The sequence below is a fragment of the Sander vitreus genome, chromosome 15, assembly GCF_031162955.1.
Source record: "Sander vitreus isolate 19-12246 chromosome 15, sanVit1, whole genome shotgun sequence".
In the NCBI taxonomy this organism is placed as follows: Eukaryota; Metazoa; Chordata; class Actinopteri; order Perciformes; family Percidae; genus Sander; species Sander vitreus.
The window spans coordinates 7072878-7090149 of record NC_135869.1 but is presented as its reverse complement, the minus strand read 5'-3'; the positions used below and the strand labels follow the sequence as shown (position 1 = coordinate 7090149).

Genomic DNA, 17272 nt, shown 5'->3' with positions numbered 1-17272 from the left:
CACACAAAACACGTAGTTTATAAAATATGATGTTTTATTATAAGTTAAACTACTCAACAATATATAGGCCTACAAGTCCAGCTGAAATGATTAGAGCATTAAACACTTAGTTGATTGACAGCACTGTTTTCATCGTTTCCAGTTTCTAAAATGTGAGGATTTGTCTGCATTGAGTACTTTTACTTTTAATATTTTAAGTACGTTTTCCTGATTATAATTAAATATTTTTACTTAAGTAACATTTTCAATGCAGGACAGACTATTTTAACAGTGTGATATTAGTACTGTTACTTCAGTAAAGGATCTGAATACTTCTTCCACCACTACTTGGACCTCACTGAAAACCGTACTGGCGATAATGAATTACTTTTCTGTGAAAAAGTGTATCATTTACGGGTTTAAAAAGAGCATTTGAATGCATCTTACAATCTGCCTTTTTCCATTTCCTAGCATGTGATTGGTCGAGCTGCACGTCCATCAAAACTGAACATCGTAAGCAGTCGGAGTGAGGGGAACAGGTTGAAAAGAGAGGCTTATATATTCAAATACTGTTGGTTGCAGATTGTAACCGGACCTAACTCGCAAACTGGTGAGGGCTACTATTGTGCTTTGTTTAATTTAATGGTCGTTGTTTGATTCTCTACTTGCTACATAGAAATACTTGCTTTCTAATGCATGAAAAATCAATTCGCGCATTCAAGAGCTTTGCCATGGCAAGATTACTGTGAGCTATCGCGTTAGTACTTGTGTGTTACCGTTAGCTAACGTTATTTCATAATATTACAGCCAAACATTTAATATTAGCAGAGGTTAATTTAAACTTATCGTCTAACGGCTTTTTTGCAACTACAATTTCAACACACGGTTGCACTTATTAACACATTCATTCTCGAATAACATACGGCTACGTAAAATGCAAAATCCTGTGTTGTCCTGCTAGCTTAGCAACATGATGAAGCTAATATCGTGACTGTTGATGAACGATTTCTACCTCCTTTTTAAAATCACGAGTCAGCTAGCCCATTAAACGCCACTGACCCCCTAAAAGAGAATTCGCAATGCTAAGATACAGATTTAATGTAATATCATTGCATTACCCTTCCGGTTATTGTAGGTCGCACATGGTTACATGGCATATTGGCAAATCAGCCTTTTGTTTGCTCTGTGTTATTTGTTCCAAGATCCTCTCAAGTGTATGTTCTATAGACCGTGTGTATATAAAAAGGTATGTACAAGCAAAACCTCCTGTAGACACTCCAAACTGTTATCTACCAAACACTTACCATGCTCAGGCATTCCTATAAAGTAAAACAATGTATAATAATAACATCCAAAGTAAGTTAAAATACAATAACATAGTCAAATCGTCAGCACTACAATAGCACGAGTATAAAAGTAGATTTGAATAGTACTGTTGAAGGTGGAAGGCTGCCACAGTGGCCCTTCACAGTGAAAGCTCATTAACTATCCTATGAATGCTTTGAGTGGGCATCTACAGTATTTGTCAAGCGTCTTTTAATAGGAAATTGATCCTAACAATTTGCAAATTCTGCACATTTGGTCTTACTAGCTTAGGAGTTTTATCAACTTTTTCAAAAGAGGAAAGCCATCTTCTCCTCCTGGATTTAGAAGAGGCACACAAAATATTAGTAACTATCAACTTAAAATAAGGCAAAGCTGCTTTAAAGATTAAGAAGTTTGTTGGATTCACACTTGATTGAAAATTAGGGGTTTGCAGCTGCTTCAGCGTTGCAGGAAAATAAGTCCTCCTTGCAGTTCGCAGGAAGTTCATGAATAACTGAGCCACATTCTGAGGTACTTGGAACGCTTTTGTGCTGCAGTTTGTGCTTGTTTGTAACTTCAACACCTCCAAGAAGGGAACTTCCGATGGCCAACCATCAGTCTGAATGCAAATTAAAATAGCTTTGCATACACACAGACATACAGACAGACACTAGTCAATCAAGGATGGTTGGCAAGTAGTGTTTTATACACTTGTTAACTTTCATGATTGTGTGTCATGAGGAAATCGAGCTATTTAAGTATTGATTATGCTTTAATCTGAAAAGGCTGCTTTTATGAAAAAAAAAAAAAAAATTCAGTTCGGTGGATTTTTGTAAGTCTTCGGGAACGAACTGAGACTGTTCTTCCTCTACTTGAGTTACGAGAGTTGACACTATTTTTTTTAAAGGAAGTACTTCCCCCCCCCCCCTCCCTCTCCACTGCAGGAAGGGCTCAGCGCAGCGTGGGTGCCCAGGGAGCCACTGCCTGAGTGTGGGGAAAACAGCGGCCGAGACCCCAAAGACATGAATCACACCAAGGGTGGCCTCGTCATCTTCACTGCCAACTCGCACCCCGCCAGCCGCGAGCTGGGAAAGAGGATTTCAGAGTGAGTACAGTAAATTCCTAGAATAAACAACTCGGGCTGTAGAGGTAAATGTATGCCTGTCATCCTACGTACTGCATGTGCTCTCTCACACCAGAACTCTCTTATCTCCCTGCACTCCCAAAGGCAGTGACGCAGCGTCCCCTTCTTTTATCCACACTTATGTGTCTAGAATATTAATGTTACATTTATGTAGTTCGACTGGAGTTATATATGTAGGCATTAGCCAGTTAAATTGTAATGCAAATACATGGCAGAAATTTAAGTGATTGATAGTAATATCAAATTTGGCCCGAAGCTCTTTAAACTTCATCATAACTTCACCATTAAACAAATCCTCAGCCTTCCATTACACGGTACCTGCTCGACTCGACTCTATTCGCCTTTTTTGGTTTTTCCATTACGAAAAAAAAAAGTACCTGGTACTTGCTCACAGGTACTTTTTTTTTTTTTTTAGTACCACCTCCGTCGAGGTTCCAAGCGAGCTGAGGCGATACCAAAAGGTGACGTGAAAACCTGCAGACTACCGATTTGGTTTCACTATTCACTGAGTCATCATTGCTAGCGACAGACTGGGGTGTCCTGAACACACTCGCCATTTTTAAATAGTTTAGCCAGCAGCGTTTTGTTTTTTTTTGCTGCCGCCAGCTTCTTTTGAAACAAAATTTGTCTTCTGGCTGTGGCAACCTGGTGGCACGCAAAAAAAACGCAGCGGGCCTGCGGCGAAAAGTTGAGACTGACTCAACGTTTTTGGAGAAATGCAACCCGACGTCACGCGGCAGTGGCCGATCATGTAACCGGCGATCAGCCTTGTCAGTGTGTTTTGAGGCGGTGTGAGAGTCCCGTACAGCAAACGGGAAAGCTCACTCCCTCTATCTCTGCCACAATAAAGTTTTTAAAACACAAGCACTGAACTGCCCAGGAGTTTGTGTAACAGCTCAATGTTTGCCAAAGAACAAAGCACAGTCGATCTCTCTCGCTCGTCTTTTTTTCTTTCTCCGGGAAATGAAGCCGCCTTCAAGTGCGGTCAACAGTAACTGTGAACTATAAAAGTCTACTTGTGCTACATTAGGGGGCTTAAAAAACACAACAGGACGTCACACAGATTGGCTGTTTCAGTGACACGCCCACACCGCCGCACAACCCTGCGGCAAATCGCCTATTGGTACCAGATTTGTTAACATGATATCTCCTGGAGGGAGAATTGTAACTCTTTTTACTAGGGTTGGGTACCTTTTGCATCGGAACCAGTACCACTACTGATACCGGTACCTGGAATTCGGTTCCCGGTACCCAACGGTACTTTTTTCGGTACTTTCCCCACTGTAAAAATAATTCCAAACCTATTTACTTAGAACATTGTTATTTATTTAGAATATTTTACACTGACAGAAATAAAACAAAAACAAAAATAAAACCCCTCCCTCTTTCCTCCCTTTTATTCTTGTATTTGCATATTATTCTATTTTAGCCTGTTTTATTTTCATCATGACAGTTTTTAATTGCTCTTTAATGTTTCATGTAAAGCACTTTGAATTGCCTTGTTGCTGAAAGGCGCTGTAGAAATAAAGTTGCCTTGCAACCAGTCCCCAGGGCACAGAAACCACCGTTGTGCCTGCTTGTCTCAGAGGAAGTGTAATGTCAACAGCACCGAGTCCGCTTTCGGCTCGCCATTAATATCATATCCCAGTGAAAGGTGTCTGCTTGAAGTTTTGAAAAACTGTAACCACACTTGAAACCACTTTATCGGCATTTCCGTGACTCACTGTGACTTCAACAAAACTGCAGAGCCGACGTAGTTTGTTCCGTCCGCACCTCTGCGCGCGCGTGTCGGACCTCTGCTCTCTGTCAACATGCAGAGAGGACTTAGGGCTCCAGACTGCGACCAAATGGTCGCATTTTGCGACCAAAATTTGAGAGTGCGACCAGTAAATTTGCCCCCTTTTTTACACGTTAAAAGTCGAAATTTTGGTACCTGAGAGCGCGTAAGCTCAAGCTTATCTGTCCTCTCTGAAAATTGACAGAGCGGAGCTCTGACACACACACACACACACACACACACACACACACACACACACACACAGCTGCAGACGGTGCAAACTACATCGGCTCGGCAGTTTTGTTGAAGTCACAGTGAGTCACGGAAATGCCGATAAAGTGGTTTCAAGTGTGGTTACAGTTTTTCAAAACTTCACGCAGACCGCGTTTGCTGTGATGTTAATGGAGAGCCGAAAGCGGTCGCGGTGCTGTTGACGTTACATTTCCTAAGCAGGCACAACAGTGGTTTCTGTGCCCTGGTGACTGACTGACAGGCTGAGGTTGTAAGGCAAGGCAACTTTATTTCTACAGCACCTTTCAGCAACAAGGCAATTCAAAGTGCTTTACATGAAACATTAAAGAGCAATTAAAAACTGTCATGAAAGTAAAAGTAAAAAGAATATACAAATACAAGAATAAAAGCTACAGTGAGTAAGAAATGAATAATTATTCAATTTAATAGGTTGTAGGGATGGGTTTGGGAGGAGGAGGATTTAGTTTAATTAATAAAATAACGTAATGTTCTAAGTACATAGGATAAATAGGTTTGACAATATTTTTTACAACTGAAATAATTGTTTTGTAATTATAGAGGGAAAGTACCAAAAAAAAGGAACCGTTGGGTAACGGAACCGAATTTCAGGTATCGTTACCAGTGTTGGTTCAGTAGTAGCCTAAACAATGCATGTTTAATTTTAAGTTGAATTCATTGTAATTGTAGACTAGAGCTTATATTTAAGAGAGAGAGAGAGAGAGATCCAACCCTACTTTTTGCACATGTGACTGATACTGATTTAACTGTTTTGTGTAACACCATTTTATGATTTCAATCAATCCTTATGAACTAGTACTCCTAAATGTATGATCTTTTTAACCGTATTACAGATTTTAAGATCCTCACAGACAATGAACTTACTAAGACTTTGTAACTTATAACAGGCTATGAGTGTACTTTCTTTAACCTGTCACACTATCAAAACATTCCTGAACTGCAAAATGTACTTGAAACGCACATTAATGCACTCCTGCACTCCAAAAGGACAGGGGAGTGCGTGTTTATAGAACAAATAGAGCAGTCGGCCTGGCTTGTGGGACACTAAATCCCATGCTCTGCGTGTGAGACGGATATGAATAAAACACAACGTGTTAACTGTTAACAGGGTGTAAATGTCCTGACTGCAGAGTGAGCAGGTCAGGTTGTCTCAAGTGAAGCAATGTAACAACAAATACATGTCTATACTTGTAGTGTATTACCGTGTATTTTTCCTATCTAGTTTTTGGATTGTTGTTGAGAAAATCATTCCTTCTTTCAATACAAATGTTAACATACTAAGTTCTTCTGACTTTGCGAACCTAAGCTGAATCTCTCTCTCTCTCTCTGTCTCTCTCTCAGGCGGTTAGGGGTGGAGCTTGGCAAGGTGCAGGTGTACCAGGAAGCTAACAGAGGTAAGATGATGTCTGACAGAGAGTGACTCCCTGTGCATATGTAAATATTTGGATGTGGATATAATATAATGGATATTATATAATCAGGTAGTTACAAGAGAGACCTGAGTACATCAGAAGAAATGGAACCAAGATGAGACACACCACACAACAACCAGTTACACATAAGCTCCTACAAACAGCATCACACACACACATCTCTAAAATCAAAAGTTTAAAATCCTCCAATAGGATGAGACTATCAAGTTTTGAAGTCCTTTGTAATACATTCCATTTAATGTGTGTGTACTGTGTGAAAAAGAGTGCTGAAAACCATTAGTTGATTATTGATTAGTCGATTGACAAATTCATTTGGCAACTATTTTGATAATCAGATGTCACCTTACACTCTGGGAAATGGTGATGGCCATTTCTTTATTTTTCTGATATTTTATGAATGAAATTGTTGAGGAAAATAATCGGTAGATTAATCGACCATGAGAATAGTTGTTCCTGGCAGCCGTAATTATAAGTCTGGGTGGGAGTAATAATATTATTCATGTAGATTGTAAATAATAATAGGCCAAGCACAGAACCTTGTGGTACCCCCTTGGTTATTAAAAGGGAAGTTTGCTTGTGTGTAAAGCAGAAAGTAAATGTAAGCCTGTTACATAACAAAACGTTATATGCTGTTCCAACACTGCAGATTTCCTGGTTTAATGTTCGTACATGTGGACATTCCTCTCCATTTTATAGTTTGGACTTTTACGAGCACCATGGTAGTTTTGTCAGAGAACATGTGCAGAAACACCAGAGGCCTGTACTACGAAGCAAGATTTGGCATTAACAAGGTAACTTCAGGTTCAACCCAGGGTTTTGTGTATCACGACGGTGGATCACTTGTTACCGGGTTAAATCGCCGTGGTAACTTACGCTGAACACCTAACCTGCTCGGGAACAGGTTAGGTGTTCAGCGTATATATATATATATATATATATATATATATATATATATATATATATATATATATATATAAATAAAAATAAAAGGAGTTCTAGACCATACCTTAGGCTAAGCAGGTGGTACGTGACTCATAAGCATACAACGTATAATTTAGAGTAAAAAAAACGAACAGAAAATCCCAAAAAAGTCAAAAGGTACAAGACTGTGTACATATCGTCCTCTCAGAGCAAAGGAACTACTCATCCAATAAATCACCGTGCACCACTGAACAAAGGAAGCTAACGTTAGTTTAGCTAACAGCTAATTTGGCTAACCGCTAGCTGAGACAGCATGTAATAACTTTAAAAGATAAAACCTGAAAATAACCGTTAACATATATAACGGCTGTTACGTCAGCTGTAGACGGCTTTACCCAGTGTTAAGTTTGAGTTAACGTTATTTTAGACTGAATCAAGCTGTCAGCTAGCGGTTAGCTGAATTAGATGACACAGTACTGACACCCCCCCTCCTCACCAGCATGAGTTCTACCAATCGGAGGCATCACTGTGGGATTGTTTAGGATTGTGGGTAATGAAGTACTTATCCAAGACATCGCGAATAAAAGACATTTCTCTCAAAACGAGGGTAGTGCCCCATGATTTGTGGTGTCTATATGAGCATATACAATCGCTGAGTCATGTCGGCTTGCTGGTTTTAAGTCTACCAACGACGGTTACGATTTTACGGCTTATACTCCAATTTGTCAATGGAGAAATTGCATTGTATTTTTACTTCCGGAACCCGCTGTGGGCGGGACTGTTGAGCTCTATTCTGCAGGATGAGACCCACCCCTCAAACCATCTCTTCTCCCTGCTTCCATCTGGCTGGCGGTATCGGGCCTTTAGAGCACACACTTCCAGGCTGCAGAACAGTTTTACCACGGCCATCACAGAACTGAACAATCATGCCCCTTATTTTTATCTATTGTGTGAGTGTGTATATGAAAGTGAGTTTTGTTTTAGAGGCTGCACAAGCAAATTTTGTTGTATGGTTCTACTGCACAATGACAATTAAAGTCTATAATATCAATACTCGATTGATAACGGCGTCACCGTTCTTAGAAGAGCCGGTGGAGCTCGGTGGGCGGAGAGAGAGAGGTGCGCTCATAAAGGTTAAAACAATTTGAGACAGTCAACCCCGTTAACATTCCCTGATGGGTATTTTTATGAAAGATATAGAGTTTGAGCGGAGGGAATTATGTATAGGCTATTTGTCTGCTTCTTGAGCCATGTGTTGCCAATGCGCACATCGGTTTGAATTATGTTTTTATTTGCTCTTACGTTCGCTTACCACTGCCAGGGTTGCAACTGAAATAATAGGCTAAAGCAACAACAGTTTATGGAAAGCACAAGTGTAATTATGGTCAGATCTTGGTCCTGACTGATATTGATAAAAGTTGTGATTGACACATTTACAGCGTAGGCTATTTTTTGCCAGCTTTCCTTCCTGTTTTAGGAAGCAGCGACTGTATTGCGTTTTGCCTGCAAAACCGTGTCTGTGTTCTTCATATTATTATTATTATTATTATTATTATTATAATAGTTTGCTCTTCTAATATAAAATATGCGGCTCTGGTAGATGTTTGCGATTGGTCGTGCTGTGCAAACACCGCCTCTTTTATGTTGGAATGGGAAACCCTGGGTTGATTGAACTAGTTGTTAACCAGCGTCGTGACACAGTTAGGGTGTTAGGTTAGGTGAAGCCGGGTAACTGAAATAAATCCAGGGCATGTTTAACATGATTCTTAGTACAGGCCTATGGTATTTTGACTTTTTTATTTCTAACAAAATGACAACTCAAAATAAACAAAATAGTTAACAGTTGACAACTAATCGATTAACCTTTGGGCTCTACTTGTGTGTGCATAACACAAACAACCACTCTATTCTTAGTAGGGTTGGGTACCGAAACACGGTGCCAATAGGGCACCGGTTCCGACGTAAACTGTAGTAACGAGACCAAATAAGAACGAAAATTTCAGTGCCTGACTCTTTTTTTTTTTCCTTTTTTATTTTTTTTCTTTTTTCCCAGAAATATCGCTGCACGGAACGCTATGTTACCGTTAGCTAGTAGCTGGATTAAACACAATGGTTAAAATGCTGACAGCTTACGTTAAGCGGTGTATAGTGTGACTGTATTTCCCTGTAGAGGATTCCAACACCAAGACGTAACAGTCTGACTGCAGCTGCCGTTGTCGGAAAAACAACGTAGACGGTGTGTTCACTTGAAACTCGTCAGCCTTGTGGTGCATTTTAAGTTATCGTAAAATACCCTTTTGCCATCTGGTGCTTGTTTTTGTCGTTTAACAGCAATTTACTGGTGAAATAAGTAATTGTTATAAGTTATTATTACATTATTAATCAATCATTTCATTTTGACTATATGGCCTTAGCAATAAACAAGCCGTTCTTTAATGTCGCCAACTGTCGCTTTGTGCTCCTTTTTTTTATATTTTATATTATATACATTATAAATATATTGTGTATATATTTCGGTTCAGGCACTGTTTAGGCACCGGCACCGTTTTAAAAGTAGCGATTTAGCACCGGTATCAGAAAAAAAAAAACGATACCCAACCCTAATTCTTATCCAGTAAACTGAACGTTAACCTTTTCTACAACGTTTGTAGTTTATGGTTTGTTTTGTGGATTTGATAGCTGGCCAGTACAACGTGTTTGCCAACAGACGACCAATTCCTCAGGAACACTTTCCAAACAGTCGCTGCTTGCACCTGCTTTATCACACGATGTTGATGCAAGATAGACAAAACAAAGAGCAAATAATCAGCGTGGTAGATCACATCAGATCTCAAGGCATTGTCAAGTACAGGCAAGATTATTTCTGTGGCATACTGAGAAATCCAAAACTGTCTGAAGGGTAGAAAAATCAGTCTGAAATAAATGTATGGTGTGTAGAGCTGGGCGGTATAGAGGAAATCAAATATCACAATATTCTTTTACCAAATGCATCGATAACGATATTGCGACGATATGGTAGGGTTGACTATCGGTGCTTTCACAAAATATTTACGCAATGAGATTTTTGATAAAAAATCAACAGTAATGTGGATATAATGACTAAGTGGGTAAAGGGAAATAATAGAACAGCTAGAACTTCAGAAAATTACATCACTTTACTGTAATGTAGCCTGTTAGGAAAAGACAACACTTGTGTCATATTAAGCTATTCAAAATTTAAGACAATGCCTCATATCTATCGATACTGTATATTACCCAGCGCTAATGGGGTGCTTTTAAAGGTGCCCTGCCACACAAAACCGTTTGTACTTGTATATTTTTTTTTAAAATATGTTAGGTCCATATGTGTTATGTGGTGAATGTGAAAATGAACTGCTACCTCCTCTGTCAGCTCTAGCCACTGAAATGAAATAAGTGGAGAAATCAGGCCAGTTACAAAAGCTGGTCAGTGTGACGTGGTGTTGCCTGAGCTCATTACTATTGAGCTCATGAGCTCGCCCAGTTGCGCTGGGTAAAGGATGCTGATAGCCAGGCTCTCATTGGCTAGCTGTTATCCAATCGGAGTCAAGCAGCTAAGCTCGTTGAATATTAATGAGATCTGGCACAAATCGAGCTGAGTCTTCCTGCAGGCTTTCTATACCACGCTAGAATGGCTTGAAACAAGGTAACCAAGGCATTTTTTCCACAAAGAAGTGTTACAGAGTCCATGGTAGAACTTCAGACCTTACCACAAAGTCGTGTGGCAGGGCACCTTTAAAAATAGTCATAATGTACAGTATAATTTGCAAATTGTTTGGTAATGGGCAAAGTCATGCATGTGCTACAGTCAGTAGTACTATTAAGTGTTTAATAGTAGTAGATGTATACAGAAATAAATTCTGCACCCCGAATATTCAAAGTTTCTTGGCTGCTTGCATCAACTATCAGTTCTGACTGTTTCTGCTGGACATTTGGCTCTGCCTAGATAGCATTTTGTTTTCTAATCTCTTTTCTGTGGGAGGCACATTTTTGGAACGCTAGTATCTACAATTTCACTCAGTGGCGGGGGGAGGGGGAGTGTGTGTGTGTGAGAGGCAGATAGCCTAGGAGTGTGTGCGCGACGTGGGACTGACTGTGTGTTTATGTGTGCGCGCTTCCTGGCTGCTCTCTCGTTCTCACGTCCCGTTTGTTTCCATAGAAACGCGGGTACAGATCCAAGAGTCGGTGCGAGGGAAAGATGTCTTTGTGATCCAAACAATGTCCAAGTAAGGGAGAACAAGCACCCAAATTGAACATTTCAGCACAGTTTTTCCCCCTTGAAACATCTCACTAACATCACGTTTTGTCAACGCTGACCCCCTCTCCCCTCCCTCCGCGGCTTCTCTCTCCATCACTCGGCTGCATCAGGGATGTGAACACCACCATAATGGAGATGCTGATCCTGGTGTACGCGTGCAGGACGTCCTGTGCCAGAAGCATCACGGGCGTCCTCCCCTACTTCCCCTACAGCAAGCAGTGCAAGATGAGAAAGCGGGGCTCCATCGTCTCCAAGCTTATTGCCTCTATGATGTGTAAAGCTGGTAAGTGGGAGAGCATTGCTTTGGAGCTGGAGGATGAACGGGAAGCGTCAGAATACAGTTGTCATTTTCAGTATGTTTCTATTTGCTTGCGGCATCACAGGTTGTAGGATTTTTTAATTTTTAATATCTTTTGGGCCTTTATTGACAGGACAGCTGAAGACATGAAAGGAGTCAAACCCAGGCCCGCTGCGTCGAGGAGTAAACCTCTATATATGGGCGCCCGCTCTACCAACTGAGCTGCCCGGGCGCCCAGATTGTATCATATTGTTAGCAGAACGTTTGACATACATGCAAAATGCATTTGTTAAAGCTGTCGCGGGCAGAAAATCGAGCAAAGATAATTACCTCTTCTGAAGAGTCCGTCATGTTTATTTAATCCTCCGTGTCCTCCTTGGCTACAAGAGTGTGGAGGAGGGGGGGGCGGGAAAATAATCAGAAATAATCAGGTGAATCATTAGTAAAACAAAAATTAAAAAAATATCGATTTCAAGGGAAAAGAATAGATTTTTAAAAATTGTCGCAAAAAAAAGAAAAAAATCACGATGCATACAATTTTCTAGTGTCCATCATTGCACACATTTTACACATTGTTGCAAAATGCAAATCCACAACTATGGTTAAGTGCAGGCATTGACACTATCAAACTTCCCGTGTTTGTGTAGGTCTCACCCACCTGATCACCATGGACCTCCATCAGAAAGAGATTCAAGGCTTCTTCAACATCCCAGTGGACAACCTGAGAGCCTCCCCCTTCCTGCTGCAGTACATACAGGAAGAGGTCAAAACACATCATACTAAACACATGACTTGCATCTTCAAACTGAACTAAAGAGAACTGTCAATTGTGTGCAAATCTGACATTGATTTTACTTACATCTTTAAGTAGTTGTACATTTTTATTACCAACTTGTATATACATTTGTACATTCTTTCCTTTGTATTTCTTATCTTTGTTTTTTTGAAAGTTTGTTCTTGTCTTCTATCCTATTTATTATTTCTTGTATATTGTGTATGTGTGCTGTGTGTCTGATATGTTGCTGCTGTAGCACTGACATTTCCCAATTTGGGATCAATAACGTCTATTTAATCTAATTTAATCTGTCTTTATTTCCCATGTACCTCCAGATCCCCGACTATAGAAATGCTGTGATTGTGGCCAAATCCCCAGCCTCTGCCAAAAGGTACAGTAGCCTCCTCCTCCTCACCCGCTGGTTATGAAATCACCTTCAACAGTGCAGAGCTAGCTAGCTAGCTAGCTAGCTAATAAGTTAATCATAGTTTTTTTTTTTTTTTTTTTTTTCCCTCTCACCACCCTTTCCTTCCCTGAGGAAGTTAAAGCGAAGGTTTGGATGTGGGGCAGCAGCAAAACAGACTTTAGCCACCAAGAAAAAAAAAAAAAAAATCCATTGCGGTTTAAGTGAACGCTATATTTAGAATACTTTCACCGCTTTACCTTGCCGTCAGACAGTCCTTTCCAATAGAGAACTGAAGCTGTGATATCCATCTATGCTTTCTTCAAAGACGCCAGACTCCTTTGACAAAAACAGTCATTTTACCTCACAGAACACAGGAGTTGCTGGTCTACGGCTGCCTCGATCAGTTAGTTTGTGTTGTTGTGTGACTTTAGTGCTTTTAAAAGGGTTATTTCGGATTTACCAAAGTCTCACAATAACACTAACTAACTAACTAACTAACTAACCAACTAACCAACCGATTGAGGCAGCGGTAGACCAGCAGCTCATCTGGTGCTGCAAGGTAAAATTACCGTTTTCTTTGTCAATGACTGGTGGATTGAAGAGAGCAAGGCAAGGCAGCTTTATTTGTATAGCACATTTCAGCAACAGGGCAACTCCAAGTGCTTTACAGAGTGATATAATAGCATTAGTTCCCCGTCGTAAAAGGCTGTCAGATGGCAAGGTAAGCGGTCAAAATATTTTAAACATAGCGTTTTTTAGGTGGGCCTTTTTTACGTTTAGCTGCTGCCTCCGTCCACAGCAGTACATTGCTTAGCTTTTGTGTCAGTACTCCGGTCTGTTTCTCCAAACTGGGGGCGTGCTGACCGCCATCCACTGTAGGACATACACTGACTATGGATAAGTACCTCATACAACCCCACTTCAAAAAATCTAAACTATCCCTTTTTTCAAAATTGCATTTATTTAGCAGCAGTCCTTGCTGTCTGCCATGGTATTAAATACTACCACAAGGGGTGCCAAAGTCAGAACCTTTTCATATTGTATACAGTAACAAAAGTTATCTTCTCTATTGTACATTTCTCGTTTTACTGTGCCCCTTGACGTGATACACAGCCGTAGTATCTTGAGTTCACCTCTGTCTGGGTGTGCAGGGCTCAGTCGTTTGCCGAGCGACTGCGTCTGGGTATAGCGGTGATCCACGGTGAAGCTCAGGACGCCGAGTCAGACCAGGTAGACGGGCGACACTCGCCGCCCACCGTCAAGACCACCGGAGCCATTCACCCCAGCATGGAGATACCATGTAATACACACACACACACGTAACTTCCATGTGTCAGAATATGTTTAGGTAGATGTTCAGATGCTCACACACTGACTTTTGCTCTGCCACTGCAAATAACATTACATGGCATAGAGACGCGTTGCCTCTTGACAATAGGAGCTTAAAAACTCTTTGTTTGTGTTTCCAGTGTTGATCCCTAAAGAGAAGCCTCCCATCACTGTGGTAGGAGATGTAGGAGGACGCATCGCCATCATAGTGGTGAGAGCACACAGTTTGACTGGTTTGAACACACTGTCGTAGAACAAGGGCCCCATGAGGGGAAAAAAAGCCCAATAAAGTGTGAGAAGAAAAGCAAGGAGGCGGATCAGCAGCTGCAGCAGAGGAGAAGCTGCAGGTGTGTCTGCAGCTGCAGGAGGGCAGAGCGCTGACACTCGGCTGACATTCTGTAAAAGATGGAGGGAATCCAGTCTGGCTTTCCCCCCTGGAAAGCATCAGCGGAATAGCTTATTCTTTTACAGTATTTTGCTGTGGCTTTAATTAGTCTCCGCTGTGACTGTCGCTCTATGCGAGCAGCTGGACTGTTGTTGGCGTGGCGTGAGCACACGTGCACACAATAAATGGCAGATAAGTGATTAACAGAGATCCTGTGTCTGTCTGATGATACAGCATCACTTATCATTTTACTGCTGCGCTACTGTACAGTTGCGCTGACGGTGGATCAGTCTGGGATTTGTAAGATCCGCACTCTACTGAACATTTTTAAATTGAAATTGAGCGTCATTTTGTTATTTCCGGTTAATTAAATTAAAATGAATTCAATTTGTCTGAAGATGTTTGGGAGGAAAAACCCCAATTCAAGTGAAAGTTAACAATACTTTAGTATAATATTGTAATACCTTTTTCAGTCTGTGGTGAAAACGGCATTCAGAATGCATAAAGGAACAACCTAAACTCTCAATAACAAAAACACAAAAATGTAAAAGCCCAAAATGTTCGTGGTGGCATGTTGCCACTAGAGGGTGCCATGCTACTTCTACAGGCTGAATGAATGAACGAATGTTGATTAACTCGTTTGATACGGGTTGCCTTTTTGTCTCGTAGGATGACATCATCGATGATGTGGACAGTTTTGTGGCAGCAGCGGAGACGCTGAAGGAACGAGGGGCCTACAAGATCTTCGTCATGGCAACACACGGCCTCCTCTCCTGCGACGCCCCCAGGTTCATAGAGGAGTCAGCCATCGATGAGGTGTGTGTGTGTGTTTTGAAATATTCCGGTGTCATATTTAGATTTTGTTCGTCCTGCTGCAAGATCCAAATCCCCCCCCACCCCCCCCCACTCACTCACATCTCGTATTCCTCCTCCAGGTGGTGGTGACCAACACGATTCCCCATGAGCTCCAGAAGCTGCAGTGTCCAAAGATCAAAACGGTCGACATCAGCATGATCCTGTCGGAGGCCATCCGCCGCATCCACAACGGAGAGTCTATGTCCTACCTGTTCCGCAACATAGGGGTGGATGACTGAACCACACACACACACACACCCCCCATTTGCCTTCAGAAACATAGGTGATTGTCAAACACTGAAATTGCTACACACACAAACATATCCATTACCTGCTCATATCATAATATCCAAATAAAAATGCTGACCCTTTTAAATGCAGCTTAACATAGAAGATGACTGAATACACACACACACACAGATCTGTGTCATTAATGGACTACTGCCTGTCTCTCCAATGGCTGCCCATAAACTGTACACACCTCGGGTTTATACTCATCTCTTAGTCTTTTCTCACCTCTCCATCTTGTCTGTTAGTTTTCATAGTAATTAATGTTGTAAATCTGTGAATCTTAGAACATGTTTGTTAGCATCGAATGTCTCTTGCAGTACAATCTCCAATAGTATGAGAAAGATTGTCAGTGCCTTCTACAGGACATACTCCCAACACACAGGCCTTCCTTCACTACTGTAATCAGAATTGTAGAAATCTCAGCAAACTGAACTAATTAGTAACGGCCCTTGTAATTAATCCAGGAAATGCTGGTTCCCAGCTAATTCATTTGAGTGTCAGAGTGCACATTTAACCCTCTTGTCAGATTTCTGTTTATTTATGTGGCGTGTGAATGTGCTACTATTATATAGTTAGTTTAGACCGTGTGGTTGCCATAGCATGATGCTAATCTGGTGTCAAATCTACTCGCTAAAGTTGAACTGGAATTAACAGGAAATATTTTCTCAGTCTGGGTTAATTGGATGTTACAAACATGTTACTGTATGGCAGTGCACTTGTGAAATATGTACTCATGAGTCATCCGTTGTAACATTGTGCCATCGTTTTCAATGCCTGCTCAAATTTTATATTTATTTTTGCGACAAATGAGTAGTTCCCTTCCAGCTGGAGGGCTCCAGTTAGAAGTGGAGGGTTGTTCTAAATCATATGGAAATGAATAACGAATCTTTGATCATTATGAAGTTTACTTAAACACACCATATATACCTGAGTTTCAAAGGATGAAGTTCCAAACTGCAGCTCAAGCTAGAAAAGTACATTTCAAAACCTTTTCTGATGAGCAAAACTTGACTGAAGCAGGTCTTTGTCACTTTACCAGATGTTTCAAAAATGTTTTGTATTTATATTTAGCACTTCATATGAATAAAAATATGACCTATGGAAGTGGAGACTGCCTTCTTTTGTAGTTTTATAATTGGGTGTACACTTGCTTGTTTTAGCAGGTATACTGCTAAAACTATTTTACCATGGTCACTTTAGTATGTTAGCATGATAACAATGGGTAATTAAACTACATAGTATTTAAGTAACTGATCAAGGCCCTAAGAGGTCAATGTATCTAACATTTTTCACAAAAAAATTAGAAAAGCCTAAAAAAACCAAAATGAAATGTGTATCAAAGCCTTTTCTGTTTGTCACTTACTGATTCTCCACTGGGTGCGTCTGTGCTGCGTTCCGGTTTTGTTCAGAAGCGGAGCGTCTTGCTGCCGAACTCGCAGGTTTTATTCTAGTACTTTACAGAACAATCACGTGTTTTTAAGCTAGTAGCTACCTTCCACTCCAAGTACTGCTACAGTCAAACTCCATGCCTTCTCTTTTCTGATGTTGTCCATGTTCACACATGCTTCGGTATGGAAAGCCAAACAAATGAAATACACGTGATTTCTCACATGTAAACAATGCGTTAACACGTAAATTTTTCACACGTAGACAACACGTTTAAACAAATTAAGATTGTTTGGCTGGTTTCAGTTTTTAAAATGAGGATATTTCTGCATTGAGTTCTTTTAATTTATCACATTTTACTGATGCATACCTTTTACTTAAAAATGGTTTAACCCTACTGCTCAGCAGCCAATGAGAACTTAGTACACTCACCCATTCAAAC

At 40.7% G+C, this 17272-nt stretch overlaps 1 protein-coding gene across 1 annotated transcript; it reads left to right on the top strand.

Annotated features, from left to right (window-relative positions):
- The first annotated feature begins 469 nt into the window (after positions 1–469).
- Positions 470–16553, top strand: LOC144529913 (phosphoribosyl pyrophosphate synthase-associated protein 2). The gene is made up of 11 exons (XM_078269275.1): positions 470–589; positions 2229–2389; positions 5817–5869; positions 11007–11073; positions 11216–11388; positions 12051–12166; positions 12514–12569; positions 13736–13884; positions 14054–14124; positions 14968–15114; positions 15234–16553. Exons 2-11 carry the CDS (start codon positions 2307–2309, stop codon positions 15390–15392), a joined length of 1074 nt encoding a protein of 357 aa, XP_078125401.1. The 5' UTR covers positions 470–589; positions 2229–2306; the 3' UTR covers positions 15393–16553.
- Positions 16554–17272: the final 719 nt, after the last annotated feature.

Coding starts and splice junctions, on each gene's coding strand:
- LOC144529913 (XM_078269275.1), top strand. CDS start 2,307: ATGAATCACACCAAGGGTGGCCTCGTCATCTTCACTGCCAACTCGCAC. Junction 5,870..11,006: donor GTACCAGGAAGCTAACAGAG/GTAAGATGATGT, acceptor TTGTTTCCATAG/AAACGCGGGTACAGATCCAA. Junction 13,885..14,053: donor CCCCAGCATGGAGATACCAT/GTAATACACACA, acceptor TTGTGTTTCCAG/TGTTGATCCCTAAAGAGAAG.